Source organism: Mytilus trossulus, chromosome 12 (genome assembly GCF_036588685.1).
Source record: "Mytilus trossulus isolate FHL-02 chromosome 12, PNRI_Mtr1.1.1.hap1, whole genome shotgun sequence".
Taxonomy (NCBI): Eukaryota; Metazoa; Mollusca; class Bivalvia; order Mytilida; family Mytilidae; genus Mytilus; species Mytilus trossulus.
In genome coordinates, this window is record NC_086384.1 from 20460592 (window position 1) to 20481906 (window position 21315).

General features: G+C 32.9%; 3 protein-coding genes across 3 annotated transcripts in view; all 3 read right to left on the reverse strand.

The window, feature by feature from the left end:
* The window catches only part of LOC134692292 (soluble guanylate cyclase gcy-33-like), a 30708-nt gene extending 22707 nt beyond the window's left edge, over positions 1-8001 (reverse strand). Inside the window, exon 1 of the mRNA XM_063552741.1 lies at positions 6805-8001. Coding sequence (XP_063408811.1) covers positions 6805-8001 — 1197 coding nt within the window. The remainder of the gene's footprint in view (positions 1-6804) is intronic.
* Positions 8002-10667: 2666 nt separating this feature from the next.
* On the reverse strand, positions 10668-14690 carry LOC134693201 (sulfotransferase 1B1-like). The gene is made up of 3 exons (XM_063553930.1): positions 14556-14690; positions 13040-13208; positions 10668-11192 (listed from the first exon to the last, which is right to left on the reverse strand). Exons 1-3 carry the CDS (start codon positions 14619-14621, stop codon positions 11074-11076), a joined length of 354 nt encoding a protein of 117 aa, XP_063410000.1. The 5' UTR covers positions 14622-14690; the 3' UTR covers positions 10668-11073.
* A 904-nt stretch (positions 14691-15594) lies between these two features.
* LOC134692293 (sulfotransferase 1B1-like) lies at positions 15595-21033 on the reverse strand. Its single transcript, XM_063552743.1, has 3 exons — positions 20937-21033; positions 18068-18237; positions 15595-15965 (listed from the first exon to the last, which is right to left on the reverse strand). Exons 1-3 carry the CDS (start codon positions 20948-20950, stop codon positions 15595-15597), a joined length of 555 nt encoding a protein of 184 aa, XP_063408813.1. The 5' UTR covers positions 20951-21033.
* Between the last annotated feature and the right edge of the window lie 282 nt (positions 21034-21315).

A 21315-nucleotide genomic window follows, 5' to 3' on the forward strand; every position in this document is an offset into this window, starting at 1 on the left:
TTTTGTAGTCTGGCGTACATAATGTGAAGCTGGTACACGTATTGATGAGTTTGTTTTCTATGTCCATCAAAAACTAAATGTTTAATAATTGTTTTAAAATGGTATGTTAAATTATGCAACGGGTTTGTATTGAGCAAACAGCACAGTAGTACTAGGAAGACTGTTATATTCATGAGCTGATGCAGACATTTCGAAGTCACGCTTGATAAAGTTACATTCATAGATGTTGTGTACTGTAAAATGTTGCAAATCATAACATGCATCATAAAGTGCTGTACCTTGTTAAGATTATGCAATTGCCAATCTAAGTGATTTTTAGGAAGGTGGACACGTATATGGGTATAATTCTTTTAAGATGTTTTTTGATTTTTGATTCGGCAGCAAAATTTCAACACAGAACTATTGCATTAAGATACGAATGCCTAATGTTATTGTACATGTAACAGCCACTAAAAATTACATAATTATACAGATTTAAAAAAAAATTAGGACAAAAAGTGCAGACAATTTTTATCTAAGACACATGACAATACACGTGATACTGATTTATCCTAAATTACACGTTCTACTAATGCCTTGCTTAATCAACATTGAAACTATTCAAGTTAATTTGATAATATCAATAGGCTCTAATATAAAACGACGATTAAAAGAAATTTTTCAAAAGGAAATCAATGCATTTCTGGTTATTAACTTTGCTTGGTAATAGAATTTGTAAGAAAATATTTAATTCGGCTGTTTAAAAGATTTTCCTAATGAACAGTGTAACTATGCTATATTATTGAATACCCAAATCAATACTTCAACGTTAAATAACAGCATATATTTAGATAAAGGTATACTATTACTATACGAAAGTGAACAAGGTTTTCTTACAGAACGTGATTGATATTAGTTTCTAACTAGCTATCCGTAATTGCTAATAATCTTAGATCAGCACTTTGTGTGTTTTTCTATTCTTGTTGTTTTTTAAGGTTTGTTGTCCTTTAAAATGAGTACATTAGTTTTGTATTAATGTTTGAAATGCGTTCTTATGTTTTCATACTACTGTCGTATGATAGGAGGAGAGTAAGCGCTCACAACGCGACAGTTTAATTCGTCCCTTTCCGTTTATACATATTTCCATTTAAAAAACCTTTAATTTAGTGGTTGGCATTGGTTGCTGTTAGTCTGATCCCTTATTCCTTTTGTAGCAATTCAGGCCGTTTGATTTCACATCTGTAATTTTTTTCCATTGTGTTTGTATCATATGTAAAGAATTCTTTATTCCTAAGTATAAACACAGTGTTAAGACATAATAAGATTAAACCATGTCAACGAAACAGAATACAATCTATACTGTGGAAAGCATTTTCTCTACATATTTCTCTATCAAGACGTACCATGTCGCATTGCAACATTATAATAACACAATTTGAAATTATAATGATAAAATTAGAAAATAGTACTTAAGTCCGTCACCCTTATATTAAAAAAACATTAAATCACAAAAATATGAACTCCGAGGAAAATTCAATCGGAAAGTCCCTAATCACATGGCAAAATCAAATGACAAAACACATGTTTAACTATTGTTTCGGGTAATGGTATGGATGATACTATAAAAAGTTTAAAACTGCTGCAATTGTTCGCACCTGTCATAAGTCAGGAACCTGATCTTCAGTAGCTGTCGTTTGTTGATATGTTTCATAAGTGTTTCTTGTTTCTCCTTATTTTTACAGATTAAAACGTTGATTTTCCCGATTGAATAGTTTTACACTAGTCATTTTTAGGACCCTTTATATCTTGTTGGGTGTTCGGTGTAAGCTAAGGCTCTGTGTTGAACCTAATACGATTTTATTTTTACAAATTGTAAATCGGATGAAAAATTGTCTCACTGGCACTCATAGCACATCTTCTTATATCTATATTCAAAGAAATTAGGAACTGACTATTAATTTCAACAGAGAAACGGACAAAGATTGTCTCACTGAGGGAACTTGATTTGCCACGATGAAAAATAGCGAATTAGAAATGCAAAACTTAAAAATAATACAATGTCGTCATCAGAGGTGAAATACATTTCTATGACCAAGGGAGAAACAAATATACTTGATAAGTAAATTACCTCGGCAATTGTATTAGTAAAAAATATGTTACAAATAACCAAACAATATTTTTGGGGGGAATTAATATACACAACGCGCCAGTATAACGCATCATCACTTTTGTCTTTGGTTAAGAGATGATTTAGCACTCGCAACGCGTCAGTTATTAAACTCACAAACACTACTGTCTTAGGTTCGGTGATGATGTAGCACTCGCAACGCGTCAGTTAAACTCACCAACACTACTGTCTTAGGTTTGGAGATGATTTAGCACTCGCAACGCGTCAGTTAAACTCACCAACACTACTGTCTTAGGTTCGGAGATGATTTAGCACTCGCAACGCGTCAGTTAAACTCACCAACACTACTGTCTTAGGTTCGGAGATGATTTAGCACTCGCAACGCGTCAGTTAAACTCACCAACACTACTGTCTTAGGTTCAGAGATGATTTAGCACTCACACCGCGTCAGTTAAACTCACCAACACTACTGTCTTAGGTTCAGAGATGATTTAGCACTCGCAACGCGTCAGTTCAACTCACCAACACTACTGTCTTAGGTTCGGAGATGATTTAGCACTCGCAACGCGTCAGTTCAACTCACCAACACTACTGTCTTAGGTTCGGAGATGATTTAGCACTCGCAACGCGTCAGTTAAACTCACCAACACTACTGTCTTAGGTTCGGAGACGATTTAACACTCGCAACGCGTCAGTTAAACTCACCAACACTACTGTCTTTGGTTCGGAGATGATTTAGCACTCGCAACGCGTCCGTTTAACTCTTTCGCACGCAGTAACTACATATTTCCAATTTAGGCGCTTCTAATTTGTAGGTTGTCTTTTGTTGCTGTTAGCTAATAAAAGAAGGAAAAATATTCGGTTTGGCCATGTATGGACGAGGCGCGCGTCTGGAGTATTACATTTTAAACCTGGCACCTTTTGTTAGCTATGATTCGTGTGTTTCACTGTCCTATATGTTCTCCCATTTATTTGTATTGTAAACCTTTCATGTAATATTGTCATTTTCATGTTATATGTAACATTGCCATAAACGAGGGAGGTTTGGCATGCCACAAAACCAGGTTCAACATAAAAAAAAAAATTTATTGAAATTTCCTGTACCAAGTCAAGAAAATTGCCATTGTTATATTTTTGTTCGTTTCTGTGTTTGTTACATTTTTATGTTGATTTTATGTTGTGTTGTTGTTATATTTGATGTGTTTCTCTCAGTTTTAGTTTGTAACCCGGATTTGTTTTTTTCTTAATCGATTTATGAATTTCGAACAGCGGTATATTACTGTTTCCTTTATTTAGCCATATTCCTTCTTCGTCGTTTGTTTTCATGATATAACTTGCACAGTCTCGTGACGTAATAAGATTAAACAATGTGAATATTACAAAAAAACTCATTACTGTGGAGATCAAAAGAGCATATATCTAGTCGCGTTGATTTCTGTGAGGGTAATTTGATGCTTTATTTCTCTACATGTAAGACGTTTTTCTTCGCATTGCAAAATTGTAAAGACAATTTAAAACTTCGAAAATTATAGAGTTGATGTCTTAAAAACTAATATTATATGGAGAACTTTGACAGTTATTTGTTTTATCTATTAGATCTTTTGAATTTCGAATTCAAGAGTCCAAAAGTATTCATATTTTACCTTTTCATCTAAAATCTTATTTGTTATTATTACAGGGTTAATATGTATATCCGTAGAAATTATAACAACGGAGAAACAGACACAGATTGTCTAACTGTGTGAACTTGATTTACTAAGATGAAGCCTGGTGAATTGAAAAACGCAAAATTGAGTTACATAACATTAAAATAACACAATGTCATTATCATTGGAGCATTACATGGGAGAGACAAATATTCTTGACGAACAAATATTCTTGGCAATGACTTTAGTATAGTATATGTAACACATTTAATAGATATTAATTGTATTTTGAAATATATATCATGAAAAACCTTAAATCTTTTCTATAATTAGAACAAATGATTATTTCGTCAATTGAACAAAACGTGTCAATTTGGATAATTTAAAAATAATCATGTAAAAAAGGCATCTCAAATCTCTTCTGTTGGTAACGTTGTTTTACAATTAATATTGTTAAATGAGAATCAGATTTCACAAGGAAACTAAAATTCTTAATAAAACCAAGAATAATTATGTCTTGTTTAGTTATAAGCCACCTGATATGATTCAAAACAAATTACAACACTTTTAGAAATGCCACTGGTGTATTGATAATCGAATTTCCCTCAAATTTCACAAGAAATCTTAGATCTGTTATTGTATTTTTACAAACGAGTATTCCGAGATGATTCTTTACACCCGAGGCAGAGGCGGATTTAGGGGGGCAGGGGGCCCGCCCCCCCTTTTTGGGAAAAAAAATGGTTGCTTATATAAGGAATCACTGAAGCGTGACCGTAGCGGGCTCCCTCTTAGGTCAGTAAGTGGGCCCCCACTTATGAAAATTTCTGGATCCGCCACTGCGAGGTAAGTAAATGTATCAATATATCTCAACTTTAAGACAAGAGCGTTATTCCTCTGTGTGCACGCTATAAATGCCATGCGTCCGAAAAACATTTCTTGATTTACCTTCGTCAGAAACGCTCAAAGTCGAATATTTGAAAGCAAAATCAAAAGGTCAACTTTACCTGCAAGAGTTGTTGCTCAGGCTTTAGTTTTCTATGTTGTGTGTAGTGTACTATTGTTTTTTTCTGGTGCTATTTTTCTTTTTTAGTTCTCACTAAATTTTCGACTTATGAGTTTGAATGTCCCATACACTAATCATTGCTTACGGAGCTTATTACTCATAATTCAGTACAAACATACCAAACGAAGAACGAATCACTTACTGAACTCATATACAAAAAACAACAGTTGTAATTTACAGATGTTTAAAATAACTCGCAAAATACGTTTGGCATACACGAAAAGGGAAATATATTTAAGGTAACCGCATGAACTATACTTGTTGCGAGATACACTCACGATAAACTTAAATTTTGCATTTTAATGTTGTATCGTTTGTTTTCTCTTATTTTTGAGATATTAAGATAAGACGTGACACGGTACTTGTTTATCCCAAATTCATGTATTTGGTTTTCATGTTATATTTGTTATTCTCGTGGTGTTTTGTCTGATGCTTGGTCCGTTTCTGTGTGTGTTGCTTTTCGGTGTTGTGTCATTGTTCTCCTCTTATATTTAATGCGTTTCCCTCGGTTTTAGTTTGTTACCCCGATTTTGTTTTTTGTCCATGGATTTATGAGTTTTGAACAGCGGTATACTACTGTTGCCTTTATTATACACTCACGATAAACTAAGACATTTGTAGATCACACAAAGTTTATGCTATGCATTTTAAGCTCATATCGCATGCAATGTTCGTATATGACCAGGCTGAATACTTCAAGTTCGGGCAGGTTATTTCAATGAATAAACTTGTATTTTCCTAAATGTCTTTTAGTTGGAACAAAATCGGGACCGAATAAAAAAACACCAATAACATAAGATCGAGGTAATGCGATGTCATTGACAGAGGAAATGTAGCAACAGGCGCAACACGTATCCTTTTCATTGTCATAAATATCAAATTATGTCACAAACTGTTCATTATAAATTATAGTACCAGTAATTGGGAATATTTATGAATACAATCCACTTTTAGTGTGTCTAATTAGCTTTACTTAGCTTATTTTTGTATTATACCGATCGCAGTTCAATTATTATAGTAAAAAGTAAAATCACAAAAATACTGAACTCAGAGGAAAATCAATACGGAAAGTCCATAATCACATGGCAAAATCAAATAACAAAACGCATCAAAAACAAACAAACACACGCTTTTAATGTGAAACGTTGTTATTGATAAAAAAAAAATGTTATGATTGAAAGAAAATATTTGGAAATACAAATAGATTTATAACTATCATAATTCACCAGACATCACAAATCTCCTCTGATGTCAAAGTTATTTCTCCTTCACGAAGAGAATGAACAACAAATAACAATTCATAATAATAGAAAAGGTCTATCAGATGGTGACATTTTAATTCAATGCTCTCAAATCTAAGAAGAAATCAAAAAATTTATTAGGTTTAAATGTTTAATTTTTACCAATTTTCACCATTTATTTTTTATTTAATTTCGAGTGGGGAAAAATGACAAGCATCAAGGTCGTAATTTAAAATCTAATTCAAAGATGACACACAATTTCTTTTGAATATATACATACAATTTTGGAAGTGTTTGAATATTCTTGATATTTATTATATTCATGTGACCCGAATCAACAACAAAATATATGCTGTTGTTTGTTTGTTTGCTTTTTTGTTTTGAATATTTGTGTTGCTATTGGTTTGTAAATATGTCATCTCCTAATGGGTAAAAGCATCCCTTTGGTATCCGTCAACTGTCTTTTATGATTAAGCGCTTGTAAGGATATATATTTTTATTCTAAACTTGGTGCTCTAAATGAGCTTTAATCAAAAATATTAAATGAAATCGTTTGGAGTTTGAATACCTATTTACTGGAAAGATTTATCAAATATCCATAAACACTTTAATCTATTTTCATAAACACTAGGTTACCATCATTTGAAAGAGTAAATTAAACATTTGACCTACCTTTTTCAAAGATAAATAATAGACTTTTTGTTGAAAAAACATGAAAATAACAAAATATAATAGGAAAAACTATACCTGCATGGGGCTACTTGAAGCAGCTATTTCTGTGAAACCAACGACGTCACTGAAGAAAATTGACACGGAATCAAAAGTTTCTGCAAAAACATGACCATTTTTACTACGGAGATGTGAAACAACAGATTTTGGTATCATTTTGAACAGAAGATCTTCTGCAACCTGTTTTTCTTTATCTAACTCTTCCGTTTTGATTTGATATTCCTCTGCAAATGTTACCATACATTTATTCATTATCTTTGATGTTTGAACAACAGCAATTAACATGGCGGCGGTAAAAATGCACATAATTATAACTGATACAATTTGTCCTATATAGAATGACTCCTTTGAACGTGTATTTGTATCAATTTCATTTCGTAGTTTATCTAAAGCTGATCGGATATCAACAAGTATGTTGTTTAACACAAGTAAGTGCTCAGAAAATAAGGTTTCGTTGTGAATAAATTGTTGACATGTTTCATTCTCAATTTTTGTAATAGCTTTGTTATCAAAATTTTTCAATAAGTTAAAATCCTTAACGTCATGTAAGGCATTATTTTTCATGTAAAAGTATCTCACGTGCTGAGCATCACTGATAGTTGATATAGAAGATGCACAATGATATGTTTCAAGAATACAAAAAGTCCCGGACTTTACAAGACTGTAGAAATATACAAATTGAGAAGGATTTTCAAAATGGATACGTTCTAAATTATTCTGAAGGAGAATAAGGGCGCTTTCGATCATAAGTTCCATTTGATAAGACGTGTCGTTGGTGCACATCTCAAAAACAGTGGCGTTGCATAAATTCCGGAATTTTGACGGAATAACTGTTGAGTTACACATATCATTGAAGTTTGAAATAGCAATGGCATTCATATCGTAAACAATTGAGGAGTTGTCAATCACGATTTTAAGTACACATTTTGCAGTTACTCCTAATAGAAGATCAAGAAATGTATCAATGTCTTCTTTTGTTATCTTAATTATTTCTAGACTTCCGTCAGCAGAGGTGTAATTTCGAATATTCATTGATATGATAAAAGTTGATATTCCAAGAATGACTATCACTGATAAGGTACATATAACATAGACTTTAAACAAATGCAGTTTAACGGCTTGTCCGAAAAACGATGGATGTTTTATTGCCTTTTCTACATCCGGTTTCCTTGTTACAAGAGGTGCGATCGAATTCTTCTTTGATGTTTTTAACATCGTATGTTTTAAACGTTTAGCGGTCTTAAAAACGCAACTTCCACACGTATCCAGCTTGGTATATTTGGCGTGGTCCTTTTAATTATATCACCTTGATAGACAATTCTGTTTTCTAGTTATTAAAGCAACTTAAGTAGGTTTTTGTCCTCTCAATTTTCACCACAATTGACATTTTCTAAATAGAAAAATGCTTCCGTTTTGTGGACGAATGGACCCAAATAACAAGAATTCTCAATTTATTTAGAAAACCTATTTAAGATCCTTTAATTAACTTAAATCAGGACAACATTAAATTCCTGAAGAAACTCAATCATCTTTCAATTAGCATCAGCAATGTTTTTCCGCTATATACCTATGACAGCAGCATGACATTATCATTGGTAAGCCTGTAAATGATTTATACACCTTTCAGTCATTCATACTGATTTCCCAGGTAACCAATCAATGTTTATATCTATAGGATTCTATGTGAATGCTAGCATGTTTGATGGTTTTAGTGACTTAATCTGCATTTTATTTTTAATATTTTTATACTAATTATTCATTTTTGTAATAATAACAGAATATCAATTAGAGCAGAACTTTCAGATAAATATATTAATTGGGTAACAGATATTTAGAAAACCAAGATAAATCAAGGTAACCGTATTTATAATTACCGATGATAAATCTCCTTTATCGGTAATTCGTATAATTCCCCTTTGATCTTACTGATTAATATTTTCGAGTATCAGCGTACTGGCTGTATCAGTGAAAATATTAGGCAAAACTACCTATTATTCTATATATATCGATTGCCAGACAAGATCAAGGTAAAACACCCCTAAAAAATGATGAAATCGCATCAACTAAAAACAAAACGACAACAGATGTGTTAGAAGAGCAAGCATCTCCAACCTTGAAAACACACAGTCTAAATGTCGCGATTGAGATAGGAAAAAGCGGTATAAATACACACAAATATACTTATATCTAATATAAAGATCAAAGACCGCGAAAACATGTCACTTGTTAATATAGACATCGAATAACAGTATAAGTCAAGCAATTCTCGGTGGTTACCGTAAAACGTATGTTGTGACGATTTCAGTCGTTCATTTCGATAACTCTGTTAAAGCAGTATTTGTGTAAGGAGGACATTCATGTAATTGAAGTCCAAAAAGTGTGAATACTTTTTTGTAATGAGCATGCTTAATGAAGTTTGTATAGAATAATCAAAGATCAATAAAAGCATCTCAGGTAAAAAAAAAAACCGCAATGAATTAATGCACGAGACACCAGGGGAGTAATAAAAACATAATAATTGCAAGAAATCTTGCTTTAAACAAAAAGGCACAGACAAACAGAAAAATCCACAAATAATTTTACAAAGCAAAGATAGAGCTCCAAAAAGCTGAAGATTAATGCATGTGCTTTGAAAGGGTTGGCTATTTTTGTTCCACAAACCGTCGTGTAGCTCATGAGAAGTACATATTTACTGACAAATATCATTTGGCGATGTCACAAACCAGAAACAGGTGATCGGATCGTGGCTATAACAAATGTAACTTATTGCCAACTGTCAATAACATTCAAAAATTCAAATATTATATAAAAAAGAAGATGTGGTATGATTGCCAATGAGACAACTATCCACAAAAGACCAAAATGACACAAACATTAACAACTATAGGTCACCGTACGGCCTTCAACAATGAGCAAAGCCCATACCGCATAGTCAGCTATAAAAGGCCCCGATAAGACAACTTAAAACAATTCAAACGAGAAAACTAACGGCCTTATTTATGTAAAAAAAATGAACGAAAAACAAATATGTAACACATAAACAAACGACAACCAATGAATTACAGGCTCCTGACTTGGGACAGGCACATACATAAATAATGTGGCGGGGTTAAACATGTTAGTCTGAATATTTTACAATTAGAAAATTGTTTTATTTTTCAAACAATCTCAATGTCTAAATATTAATTAAATTATCAATAATAATAATAAAAATATGTGTGCAGCTGAAAATTATTTCATATAAAGATAGATCAAAAACTATTTACAAAAGGGAAGAGACTATCCCTTAGAACTAATAGTCTACATGCAGATGTTGAAAATCTTGTGTAATATACACATGATTTTCTCCGGACGGATTTTATATGGGAAGAATTTCTTTCCTCACATTTTAAACTTCTGCATAGTATTATAAATCTTCTGGCTTTTTCTTACGCAATTCATTTAATCATTTGCCCACCAATATTTTAATCAAATTCATTTCAAGTTCATCGCCTTCGAAATTCTTCATTTTATTTTCTTTCTTGTACTCTTTTTGCCGATACGACAGTCTTTTTAAAATATGAAGTTAAATATAGAGAATCCTAAGTTTAATTGTGGAAAAATAAAATTGGACTAAAATTGTTTAGGTAAGAGACAAGGAAATGAAAATAGCAAACATCTAAGTTGATTGTGATGAAGAAAAATGCTTACTTTGATATCACCCCCAGTTTTTGGTGAGGTTCGTTTTGTTCAGTCTTCGGTTCTCTATGTTGTGTTTTAGTACTATTGTTTGTCTGTTGGTCATTATTTTTTTGCCATAACGTTGTCAGATTATTTTCGAGTTTGAATGTTCCTTTGGTATCTTTCGTCTTTTTTCCAATGATTTTTTTGAAAGAAAAAAAAAACCAGAACCCCAATGAAGTTTTACAAAGACTAAGTATGAGTTGAGAATGTTTACTCAATACGAGAGTGAAGTTGGAATGGTGCTGCTAAGGTGAGGAAAAGTTATAATTTCAAAATTGGCTCGTCTCGCTCGTTTGTCATAGATTATGATACTGAAATAAACAGTGTGGCTAAATTTCGAGGTACATTTCTTAAGGAAAGCTGTACCTTGAAAAAATGTGCATACATAAGTGGCTATCAAAAAAAATCTACAACACTTAAAAATATTTCTAATCGGAGACAGCCATTACTTATTAGAAAAAACTATATTACTAGTGTTCAGTGCTTTGAGTAAAAAGTTTCAATAGAAATTTCCGATTTAAAAAATATATTCTTTTCACTTCAATTAAAAGAAGAATTTGCAGTCTACTGTGAATATTCATATTTGAATTTTGCATCAACATCTTTCATTTCCTTGTGGTAAAGTTCATCAAGCTGCTGGTTCTGTGAAACCGTGAACCAGTTTTTCCAATCGCCTATAACTCCTGCAATATACAATTATATTTACAAATATCATTACCGTGTGATGATTAACTTATTGTGTTTCAGTACTTAGACTTATAATTCTATTCTTTTATCAGTTTAGTGCCCTACGTTGGAAATTAAAACAAATTTGAAACATTTCAGCATATTGTTTGTTGATTGTCCGAAGCTTAAAATTGAGAATGGAAATGGGGAATGTGTCAAAGAGACAACAACCCGACCAAATAAAAAAACTACAGCAGAAGGTCACCAACAGGTCTTCAATGTAGCGAGAAATTCCCGCACCCGGAGGCGTCCTTCAGATGGCCCCTAAACAAATATATACTTATTCAGTGATAATGAACTCCATACTAATTTCCAAATTGTACACAAGAAATTTGGTAAATGGAAGAGAACCCGTCAAAAACATACGCTCAAAACAGTTAAAGTAATAGTATAACACCGAGTTTTGTAAATTTGACTTAAACATCTGTGCTACTTTATTTCCTCTTTTTCACGCATTTTGTTTATTTAAATTATCCTGCAGTTCATATGTACCCTAATCATATGGTATTTACTGCCAAGATATCAGGCATCTGAATGCGCCCGTTGTTATTAAATTTTTTGTATTGCTTACGTATTTCACAATGCGGTTCTCGGCAATTTATGACAGTATATGTTTGAATATTTCTTTGCAGGATATAATCTATAATTTGTTGATTCTTAAAGATTATTGTTGATCATCTCAACGAGATTGGTTTTCTCGCTTGAGCCGGGACGACAACAGTGAGAAAAACAATCGAGTTGAGATGACCAATGATAATCTATTTATCGCTATTTTACCCATGACGACGTTGTTAATTTCATTAGCAACGCCTCGTGCCCCCTTAGTTTCTAGCCATATTTTTCATATCACTCCACTCCGTTTTCATATCACTACACTTCGTTGAGAAAGAAAATTATCAGTCAGTAAGATCAAAGGAAATTTTCGTAAAATAGCGATAATACCTTGTAGCTCCGGTCGTCAATGCACAGATGTATTTTGATCGACACTTAGGGAAAAACATACAACTGTTGCTAGGGGCGTTTTATACATGCAGTGAGACGTTCATAATAAGAAAAAGTGAACTCATCAAAGTTGCTAAAAAAACATAGGTTTCAGTTGTCCATCAATTTCAAGGTAAACAGAGATTTAAAAATGAAACATTTATATGGACACAATATTGTTTAAGGTATTGTATCCAGCTTTTAAAGGAATACAATCATAGAAACACAGTGTATTATAAATGTATTCGTTAAGCATGTAATCTGATATGTATCGTTTTCGCAAATTTGTTCTATCCAATGTAAGATTATCCTGTATAGTACTACAAACTAATCAATCAATCTTTACAAATCATGTTTGACTTTGAAGCAGTGAACAACGTACACCTATCAATTGAAATTGAACTTATGTTGTTTGGTTTTTTTAAAAACAATTAAAAAAACAAAACAATATCAATATCAATAGAAATTAAATGAAATGAAATAATTCAATTTATAATATGCTAAAATAACAATATAGGTTGCTTAATTCAAAGGAATATAAAAAAAACCCGAATGCATCTTATTCATTTTAATTTTTTTTAGTGTATATCAATTCTAGGTTTTTTTTAAATAAATCTAAGGGACTTCTAATATTCAAGCAACATGAAATTAAAGAGTAGAAATGAATGTAATTATGGCTTAAAGTTTTGTGTGTTGTTATATTGCATATTTTAACCTTTTGATTACCACTTTTTGATTGTTTTGAAGGGCAGGGGGGATATCATGATTTGATAATTCGAATTGCATAAAAGCTATACTCATTCGTACCACATTTTGCACATACCTTTCCGGAAAAGTGTAGATTTCTTGTCTGGCTGAATTACTTCAGAGACATCTCTTTTATTGCCCTTAAGATTTTTGAAACTACACCTTTCTATAACTTCGTTGATAAAGTTTTCCGTATATGGAACTTCTAAAAATTTGGCCAAATTAGTTATATTTTTCTTCGTTTCCTGAAAATACAATACATCAATGTTAATATTATTATTCCTTTTTAAATAAACAATATTTGGACAATTATAAACATTTTATTTAAATAACACTTATTAAATCTTGCGAGTCCAAAGCTATTTTCTTGATTTATCTTAAACCAGAGTGCTTAAAACATAAAAGAACTATATGTGTCAAAGCGACACCAATGGCCCCGTCCCAAAAAGTTGAAAAAATCTGCAATTTCAATATAAACACAAAGTCATGTGGACACAAACATGATGGTAGTCTGACATTTAAAAAATCAGCTCTGACATAATCTGGAGGCGTATAAAAAAAAAATCCGTAGAACTGTGATTTCAATAATTTCTTAAAGTCTAAAGCCTGTAATTTCGGCAAAAATTAGTGCAGCGGAACGAAACTTACACTTGATCTGTAACTCATCATGGTTAACTCACATACCAAAAATCAGCGCAATATCTGAAGGCGTTAAGAAAAAACTCTGTAAAATGGTTCGCTGCCGAATGACGAAATGACGGAATGACGGAATTACGGAATTTTGGAATTACGGACATGGGTAAAACTATATGGCACCGAAAACTTTGTTGCGTGGTCATAAAAATGTATGATATTTAAGTTTTATAATATGTGAGAAAAAATATGACAAAAAGAGACCAAAACTAATATAAAAATATGTTTTCCGGAACAGATGCCCTGCGGCATTAAATCGATTTCTTACGTATATATACTAGTATATATAAACGAGTCTTAATTGAAAACTACGTTCAAACCTATGATATATATATATTGCATGGGTTCGAATCCCGGCGAGGGAAGAACCAAAAATTTGCTTTCGCAAATTTACAGATTTAACATTTTTGAGTTGATGTTTAGACGAGTTGTATATACATTATGTACACAGCCATGTTTCATAATCATTGATGGCGATCCGATGGATAAATCTGTTGAAGAGTTGTCACTGACTCAGACGTAATTATAAATATAATTATTTTCTGTGACTGTTTCTTACATTAATTTGTAGGATCCTTTAAATGAGCTGATCTGTAATAAAAACATCTCCATGCCTCATATATCATAAACTGTAGTACGCCATTAGATTAAAACTGACGAAGAAAGTGAACACACGGCCACTGAAAGCTTTATTATGTAGAGCCCAGGTGGTCGTGTTGTCTAGCGGGACGGCTGTAGTGCAGGCGATTTGGTGCATGTTCTTCCCTCGCCGTGATTTGAACCCATGCTCCTGAGATATCGTTACACCAAATTGTCTGCACTGTAGCCGTCCCGCTAGACCACATGACCACCTGGGCTTCACAAAAATAAAGCTTTTTTGTAACAGTCACATAACTTACCAATAATAAGTCTTCGTACATTAACGGAAATATATGACCAGAACTATTCTTCACTGCTTCTGTCATCTCCTTTGTAAAGTTAAACCACCCGGTATAGACAGAGTCTAAAAATAAATTGAACACGTAAATTTTAGCTAGAGGACATTATAAAATTAGGTTCTAGTTTTCTTTGTAAATTAAACTTTGCTTAATTCATGTTGTTTTTTGTTTTGTGTCATTAGTACTACATCGCTTCCATCTATTAGTATATTTTGTTATCGACCACATATTCAGTGATATTACCTCTACTCATTTCATACAACATTTTCCAACAAATATTTCTCCAATCCATTCAAAGACTTTACATTGCTTTTCTATACATATTTTGCTTATTGTAGTTATTGATATAAGCGGTCCTCATAGACAGTAATCTCGGGTTGTTTTTTGAAGGAAACAATTGAGCTACGATCGACTATTAATTTTGTCTGACAGATTCAAATTCCGTGATCGACTCTCCAATTAGAGATTCATTTTACGAGATATTTCCCTTACGTGGAATTTATTTCATTGCTGAAAAAGATCAAGCGGAAATAGCAAATTTATCTGTGACCACTGTGTATAATCTGCAAGTTTTTCAAATCTGTTTATTACATATAAAAACTGGTTTTGCTAAAATGTTTGATGTTAATAGTTAATTTCTTCAATAAAAGTTGTTTAAAATCCGTATAAATCCTTTTCAACTTATCCGGCTTTGCATTAATAGCAGCAACGATGTGTGTTTGCTTAAGAATCATTTACAAGTGGCAAAGGGAGACAACTTGTATTTAACAGAAGAGAATCGATAATTAACAATAGACTTTTCGTTTTCTTCTGTGGAAACTATAATGTTGCTATACAAGAATAACTATGTATTTGAAATGCAAAATTTGAAAGAAAAAAAAATAAATATGTAGGAGTTGTTGTGCAAAGATTATTATTTACAGCCTAGGAAAACGCAAAAAAATTGAGACACTAAAGGAAAAGCGATAAATGTGAGAGGCGAAAATCATGTTTAGTTATATTACATGTATGTACATGTACATGTACATCTTAATCCTACAAAATACTTGCCGTGTAAAACAGTTTGCTCAAAATATTCTGCCCAAGTCCAAACTGGAACTCCTATTTTTCCTTGAAGAAAATGATACAACGATACAGATCTGTCTTTCAGGTTTCTATTCAGATAAACAATCTTATTTCTGTTTTCTATATGTTTCCTAGGTAACATACTAAATGGCAGGTGCGTGGTAAAAATTCGGGGACCAACAAGTTTCTCAACCTCTTCTGGTTGTCTTAGATATTCTAGATTTAATTCCCACATTGGTCCATGGGAGTTATATTCTGTTTTCTGTGTCAAAAGCATGGATATTATCTCATGTACCCAATGGGTTCCTTGAAATAAAAATATCTATGTATTATATTAGAGTAAGTAAGTAAGTAATTAGTTTATAAACGTGTCACAATTTAACATTATACATTATATATTATACATCAGATAAAAACAGCATAAAAATATTAGATTCCTGCCTTAAAAGACATATGAGATGTCCATTACTGTAGTAACGTATATGTACATATGTATATGATTCTGCTTGAAAAATTAGATGTAAACGGTATGAATATTCATGAGACCAAACGTTTCTTTACAAAACAAACCTTCGACATGTGGAAATGTGGAAAGTATCCGAATATTTTTTCTCAGGTAATGATACCACAGAATTTGAAGGAAAAACTAAATCAAAAGAAAAAAGGCATATTTTACGTACACAAATATTTTGATTTGATCGAAACTGGCATGATCAATTCGGCATATTAATTTCTCGGTTTGTCAGGGATCTCGTTTGATCTCGTTTTGTTATATTTCTGGTCATTTGTGTCTGAATTTGCAGATGTAATTTTCGCTTCAATATTTGCTGTGTGCTTTTGTTTATCTTGTTTTCAAAAACACATTCTACTAGATAAAGGCGACAGTAGTATACCGCTGTCCAAAACTCGTAAATCTAGGTCAGATCACTTTACAGTCCACCAGAAAGTTTAGAAATACAGGATAGGTTCTTTTGCAAAGTCCATCAATGTTTTGGTCAATTTCTTTACTGCCGGTTATCACGATCTTAAAACCTTGTCAAATATTTCTTTTAATTGAAAACTTTGATTGTACAAACGTGCATCTAAGCAGAAAAACATCGTAGAAAGAACAATTGAAATGATACGAACTTAAATCAAAGTGAAATCAAGACATGATTTTTTATTAGTTGTTAATGGCTTTGAACTACAAAATGTAGCTGTCAGATAACTGCGAGTACTCTCAGATCTGTTCATTGTGTCTTTTTGTGTCAAGATGTATAAGTACTCGGCCACGTCCATTTTTATTTCTTGTCTATCTGATGAGTTAAGCCTTTTTCAACTGATTTTTATAGTTCGTTCTTATGTTGTACTGTTATACCAGTTGTCCCAGGTTAGGGGGAGGGTTGGGATCCCGCTAACATATTTAACCCCGCCACATTATTCATGTATGTGCCTGTCCCAAGTCAGGAGCCTGTAATTCAGTGGTTGTCGTTTGTTTATATGTTACATATTTGTTTTTCGTTCATTTTTTTTACATAAATAAGGCCGTTAGTTTTCTCGTTTGAATTGTTTTACATTGTCTTATCGGGGTCTTTAATAGCTGACTATATGCGATATGGGCTTTGCTCATTGTTGAAGGCCGTACGGTGACCTATAATTGTTAATGTTTGTGTCATTTTGGTCTTTTGTGTATAGTTGTCTCATAGGCAATCATCTTCTTTTTTATATGATGCATCGACAAAGCAAGCGATCTCCTGCTTCGGGAAAATCAAGATATGATGCATCGACAGAGCAAGCGATCTCCTGATTCGGGAAAATCAAGACATGATGCATCGACAAGGCAAGTGATCTCCTGCTTCGGGAAAATCAAGTTTTCATGCATCGACAGAGCAAGCGATCTCCTGCTTCAGGAGAATCAAGGCATGATTCATCGACAGAGCAAGCGATCTCCTGTCTCAGGAGAATCAAGGCATGATGCATCGACAGAGCAAGCGATCTCCTGCTTCAGGATAATCAAGACATGATGCATCGACAGAGCAAGCGATCTCCTGCTTCGGGAAAATCAAGACATGATGCATCGACAGAGCAAGCGATCTCCTGCTTCGGGAGAATCAAGACATGATGCATCGACAGAGCAAGCGATCTCCTGCTTCGGGAAAATCATGACATGATGCATCGACAGAGCAAGCGAACTCCAGGACTCCTGCTTCGGAAAAATCATGACATGATGCATCGACAGAGCAAGCGATCTCCTGCTTCGGGAGAATCAAGACATGATGCATCGACAGAGCAAGCGATCTCCTGCTTCGGGAAAATCAAGACATGATGCATCGACAGAGCAAGCGACCTCCTGCTTCGGGAAAATCAAACAAGTAGCTGTACAGTACCGTCTCTAGTAATTATTTAAATAATAACAGCGATTTATTTACCCGATTTCTGAGAAGAGCAAAGCAGAATATCATTGTCTCTTGTATTATAATTTGTTATGTCTGCAAAATGTTTTTCTGGACCTTTCTCGAGTATCGGTGGCTTTGGTGGAAATGTACTGCCCTTGTATGTAATGTAGGGGTAGGCTTTTCTTGGTTCTTCTGTTTTTAGACTAAAAAATAAAGTTCCACTTTAATGAATTCACATTCTAACAATTCAAAGTTTTGTAAACTGTTAATTTATGAACATGAATATTCATAAATATATATGATAATTCATATCAACACAGAATTCGAAGTGCTGAAGACTGTAATTTATTCTATACTGTAACATTGTTGCAATTTTGGGCTGCTGTCCCATAACTGTGTATCCCACATCTAGTTTGTCTCTCTCATTTGAACTGAACTGTTTGTTCTACGGTGAATGGTTATCTTATTGGTATTATTGTGGCATTGGTTGCTTTCTCGAATAAATAAATATTTTAATGCAATTCATTAATAATACGATAATTTTCATTGGACGTTGACAAATATTTTGAATCCACGGTCTACCAGCCCGTAACTAAGAAAGCCACCATTTTGAATTAGATTTTTTTTTTGTATGTATTATTTAATAAACAAGAAAGTCACATTGTGTGCATCAAAATTTTCTTTTTGTCAATTTTGAAACCATTCAGAAGCGTACGAAAAGTATAAAGATGTCTATGTTCGACACGGGATTATATATATATGACGTCACATTGTTTAGATACCAAATACAATGCAACAGTTTCACTGACTTTCTCATTTATTGTATTTTTAAGCCAAAATATTTATTATATGGAATTTATTTTAATATGTGGCATAATCATTATAATGGAGATAACTGTATTGTATTTCATACTTGGTCTTTACTGTCGCAAATATCTGTTTACCTTGCTCCGCTACGCGTCGCTATGTAAACTCAATTCGAGACAGTAAAATCTATGTTTAACGAAGGCCAAGATTAAAATACAATACAGTTATCTCCTAATATTTATACTGATTAACTGGCATCAAAAGATATCTTACCGGTACATCATGTACATGTGTATCAATTATATTTCTATTTTTCCGTATCCGTTAGGAGGCAAGCACATATTTAAATTCAAGTTTGCTATGTACATGATATAATTATAATAAACTGTTAATACATAGATATGTCTCGCCTTTTTGTAATTGTAATAGTGCAAATGTTGAATTAAAATACTTTAGCATGTAAGTTATGCAAATATTCAAAGTCAATGAACCATGAATGAAGGAACATGCATGGCTGAACAATCTCCATGGAAATGAGGTGTACCAATGCTAATGCAAATTCATACCAAAAACTATTTACGTATCATAATATAAGTCGTCCCCTTTAAACAAACCCAAACACAAACATTAACTTGTTAACTATGTAAAAGTTTCAAAGTCAATGAACCATGGTGAGGGTGTATAGGGCTTATACAATCCCCATGGAAACGAGACTTGCAAATGCATTTTTTTTTGCATACCAAATATAATTGACTTGACTTAACCTAAGCGGTTCATCTTAAACTGATCTAATCACAAACTAAGACCCCGGCCGTTCACACTAGGACATTTTTATCGATTTAAACTAGACCGGTTCACTTTAAATCGATTTAAGGGCTAATGTGAACGTATTGAATCGATCTTCAATCGGTCTAAACTAAAACACCAAATGAGGTAGTTTAGTTTGAATTGATCTAAAGTAAACAGATCTTACTTTAGATGTGAACGCATAGATCGGTTTAAACTAGTACGATTAAATCGAAAATAACGTATGCGCATGTATAGCGGCAAAACTATCTCAAAGGTTCGTTGTTTAATCCATATTTCTCTGTTGAAAGACCTTTAAAATAAACTGAAAACATGTTGTCTTCGCCGTAGCATATATTTGCGAAATCTGTGTCTTTTCTTCTGTTGATTTTTTTCTTTGCAGGAACCGCAGTATTTCCGGCTTCGTGTTGTAACTTCGTTGCTACAGTTATTTTTTTTCAAAATTTAAAGAAAACTGTAATCACACCAGTATCATTTTAACTTGTGATTCAAGAAAAAAAATAACTTTATCTATTTTTCCCCAAGTGAGTGTATCAGTGCATCAACACATGAATTTGATAAATCAGTTCTATTTATACACAGTGTTTACAGTTTTACGGGCAAAAAGGTTAGACCGATTGCGTTTTTAATTGTAGTGTGAACGCAGTGGTTCAGATTAGACCGATAGAGATCGTTATGATTAAAGATAATGTGAACGCTAACTGTTTTTTTTTAGATCGATTCAAATTAGATCGACAAAAAAAATGCTAGTGTGAACAGGGTCTATTACATGTAAACTAAGAAAATGTTTTAAAGTCAGTAGACCATGACTGAGGTGGCGGGGCCTTATATTCTCCATGGAAATGAGATGTTCTAATGCTTATACAAGTGCATACCAATTAGCATTGGTCTGCCACTTATGGTTCCTCCTTAAAAGTTCCTCCTTAAAATGACCTAATCATAAACTAATACATGTAAACTAAGCAAAAATATCAAAGTCAATAGACCATAACTGAGGGGTCCAATAATCATCATTGGAAATGAGATATGCCAACGCTTATACAACTGATACCAAATATCATAGACCTACCACTAGTGGTTCACCATAAACTAGACATAATCACAAACTAATACATTGTGGACGCTGCCGCCAACGCCGACGCCGAGACCGGAAACAGCATACCTATATCTCGCTTTTTGACTCCGTCAACATGGTCAAGGCGAGACAAAAATCATTCTATCTGACATGTCTAACATATATTGATATAATTTACAACTATGATTATACTGCAAATGTTTATCTACTTACGATTTTGCGTCCATCGTGTTCTGTCAGTTAGTCGATTCTACACCGTTAACATTAAACCTTTTCAATATCTCTCGACACCGACTAATGACACCTACAGTTTACAGGTAAAATTGATGGGTCGTCTCAAAGACAAAAAAACATCACGATTCTCATTGCGTTACATATTGGATTGGCGGTTATATACTGAGTTAACTATATAGCTTCTGAATATATATTAACCAAATAAATAAATAAATATATATCTCTATCATATAATCTTCTTATTTTGTATGTATTTAGAAATAATTTCATGTTAAATTGATAAAAAAATTATACTGCAATCATTATGCATCTCTTCAATTTAATGATTATGTGATTTTTCACCAAATATTTGCCGCAT

Coding starts and splice junctions, on each gene's coding strand:
- LOC134692293 (XM_063552743.1), bottom strand. Junction 15,966..18,067: donor TTGCTCTTCTCAGAAATCGG/GTAAATAAATCG, acceptor TTTTATTTCAAG/GAACCCATTGGGTACATGAG.
- LOC134693201 (XM_063553930.1), bottom strand. CDS start 14,621: ATGACAGAAGCAGTGAAGAATAGTTCTGGTCATATATTTCCGTTAATG. Junction 13,209..14,555: donor TGTACGAAGACTTATTATTG/GTAAGTTATGTG, acceptor TTGTATTTTCAG/GAAACGAAGAAAAATATAAC. Junction 11,193..13,039: donor ATCTACACTTTTCCGGAAAG/GTATGTGCAAAA, acceptor TGTATATTGCAG/GAGTTATAGGCGATTGGAAA.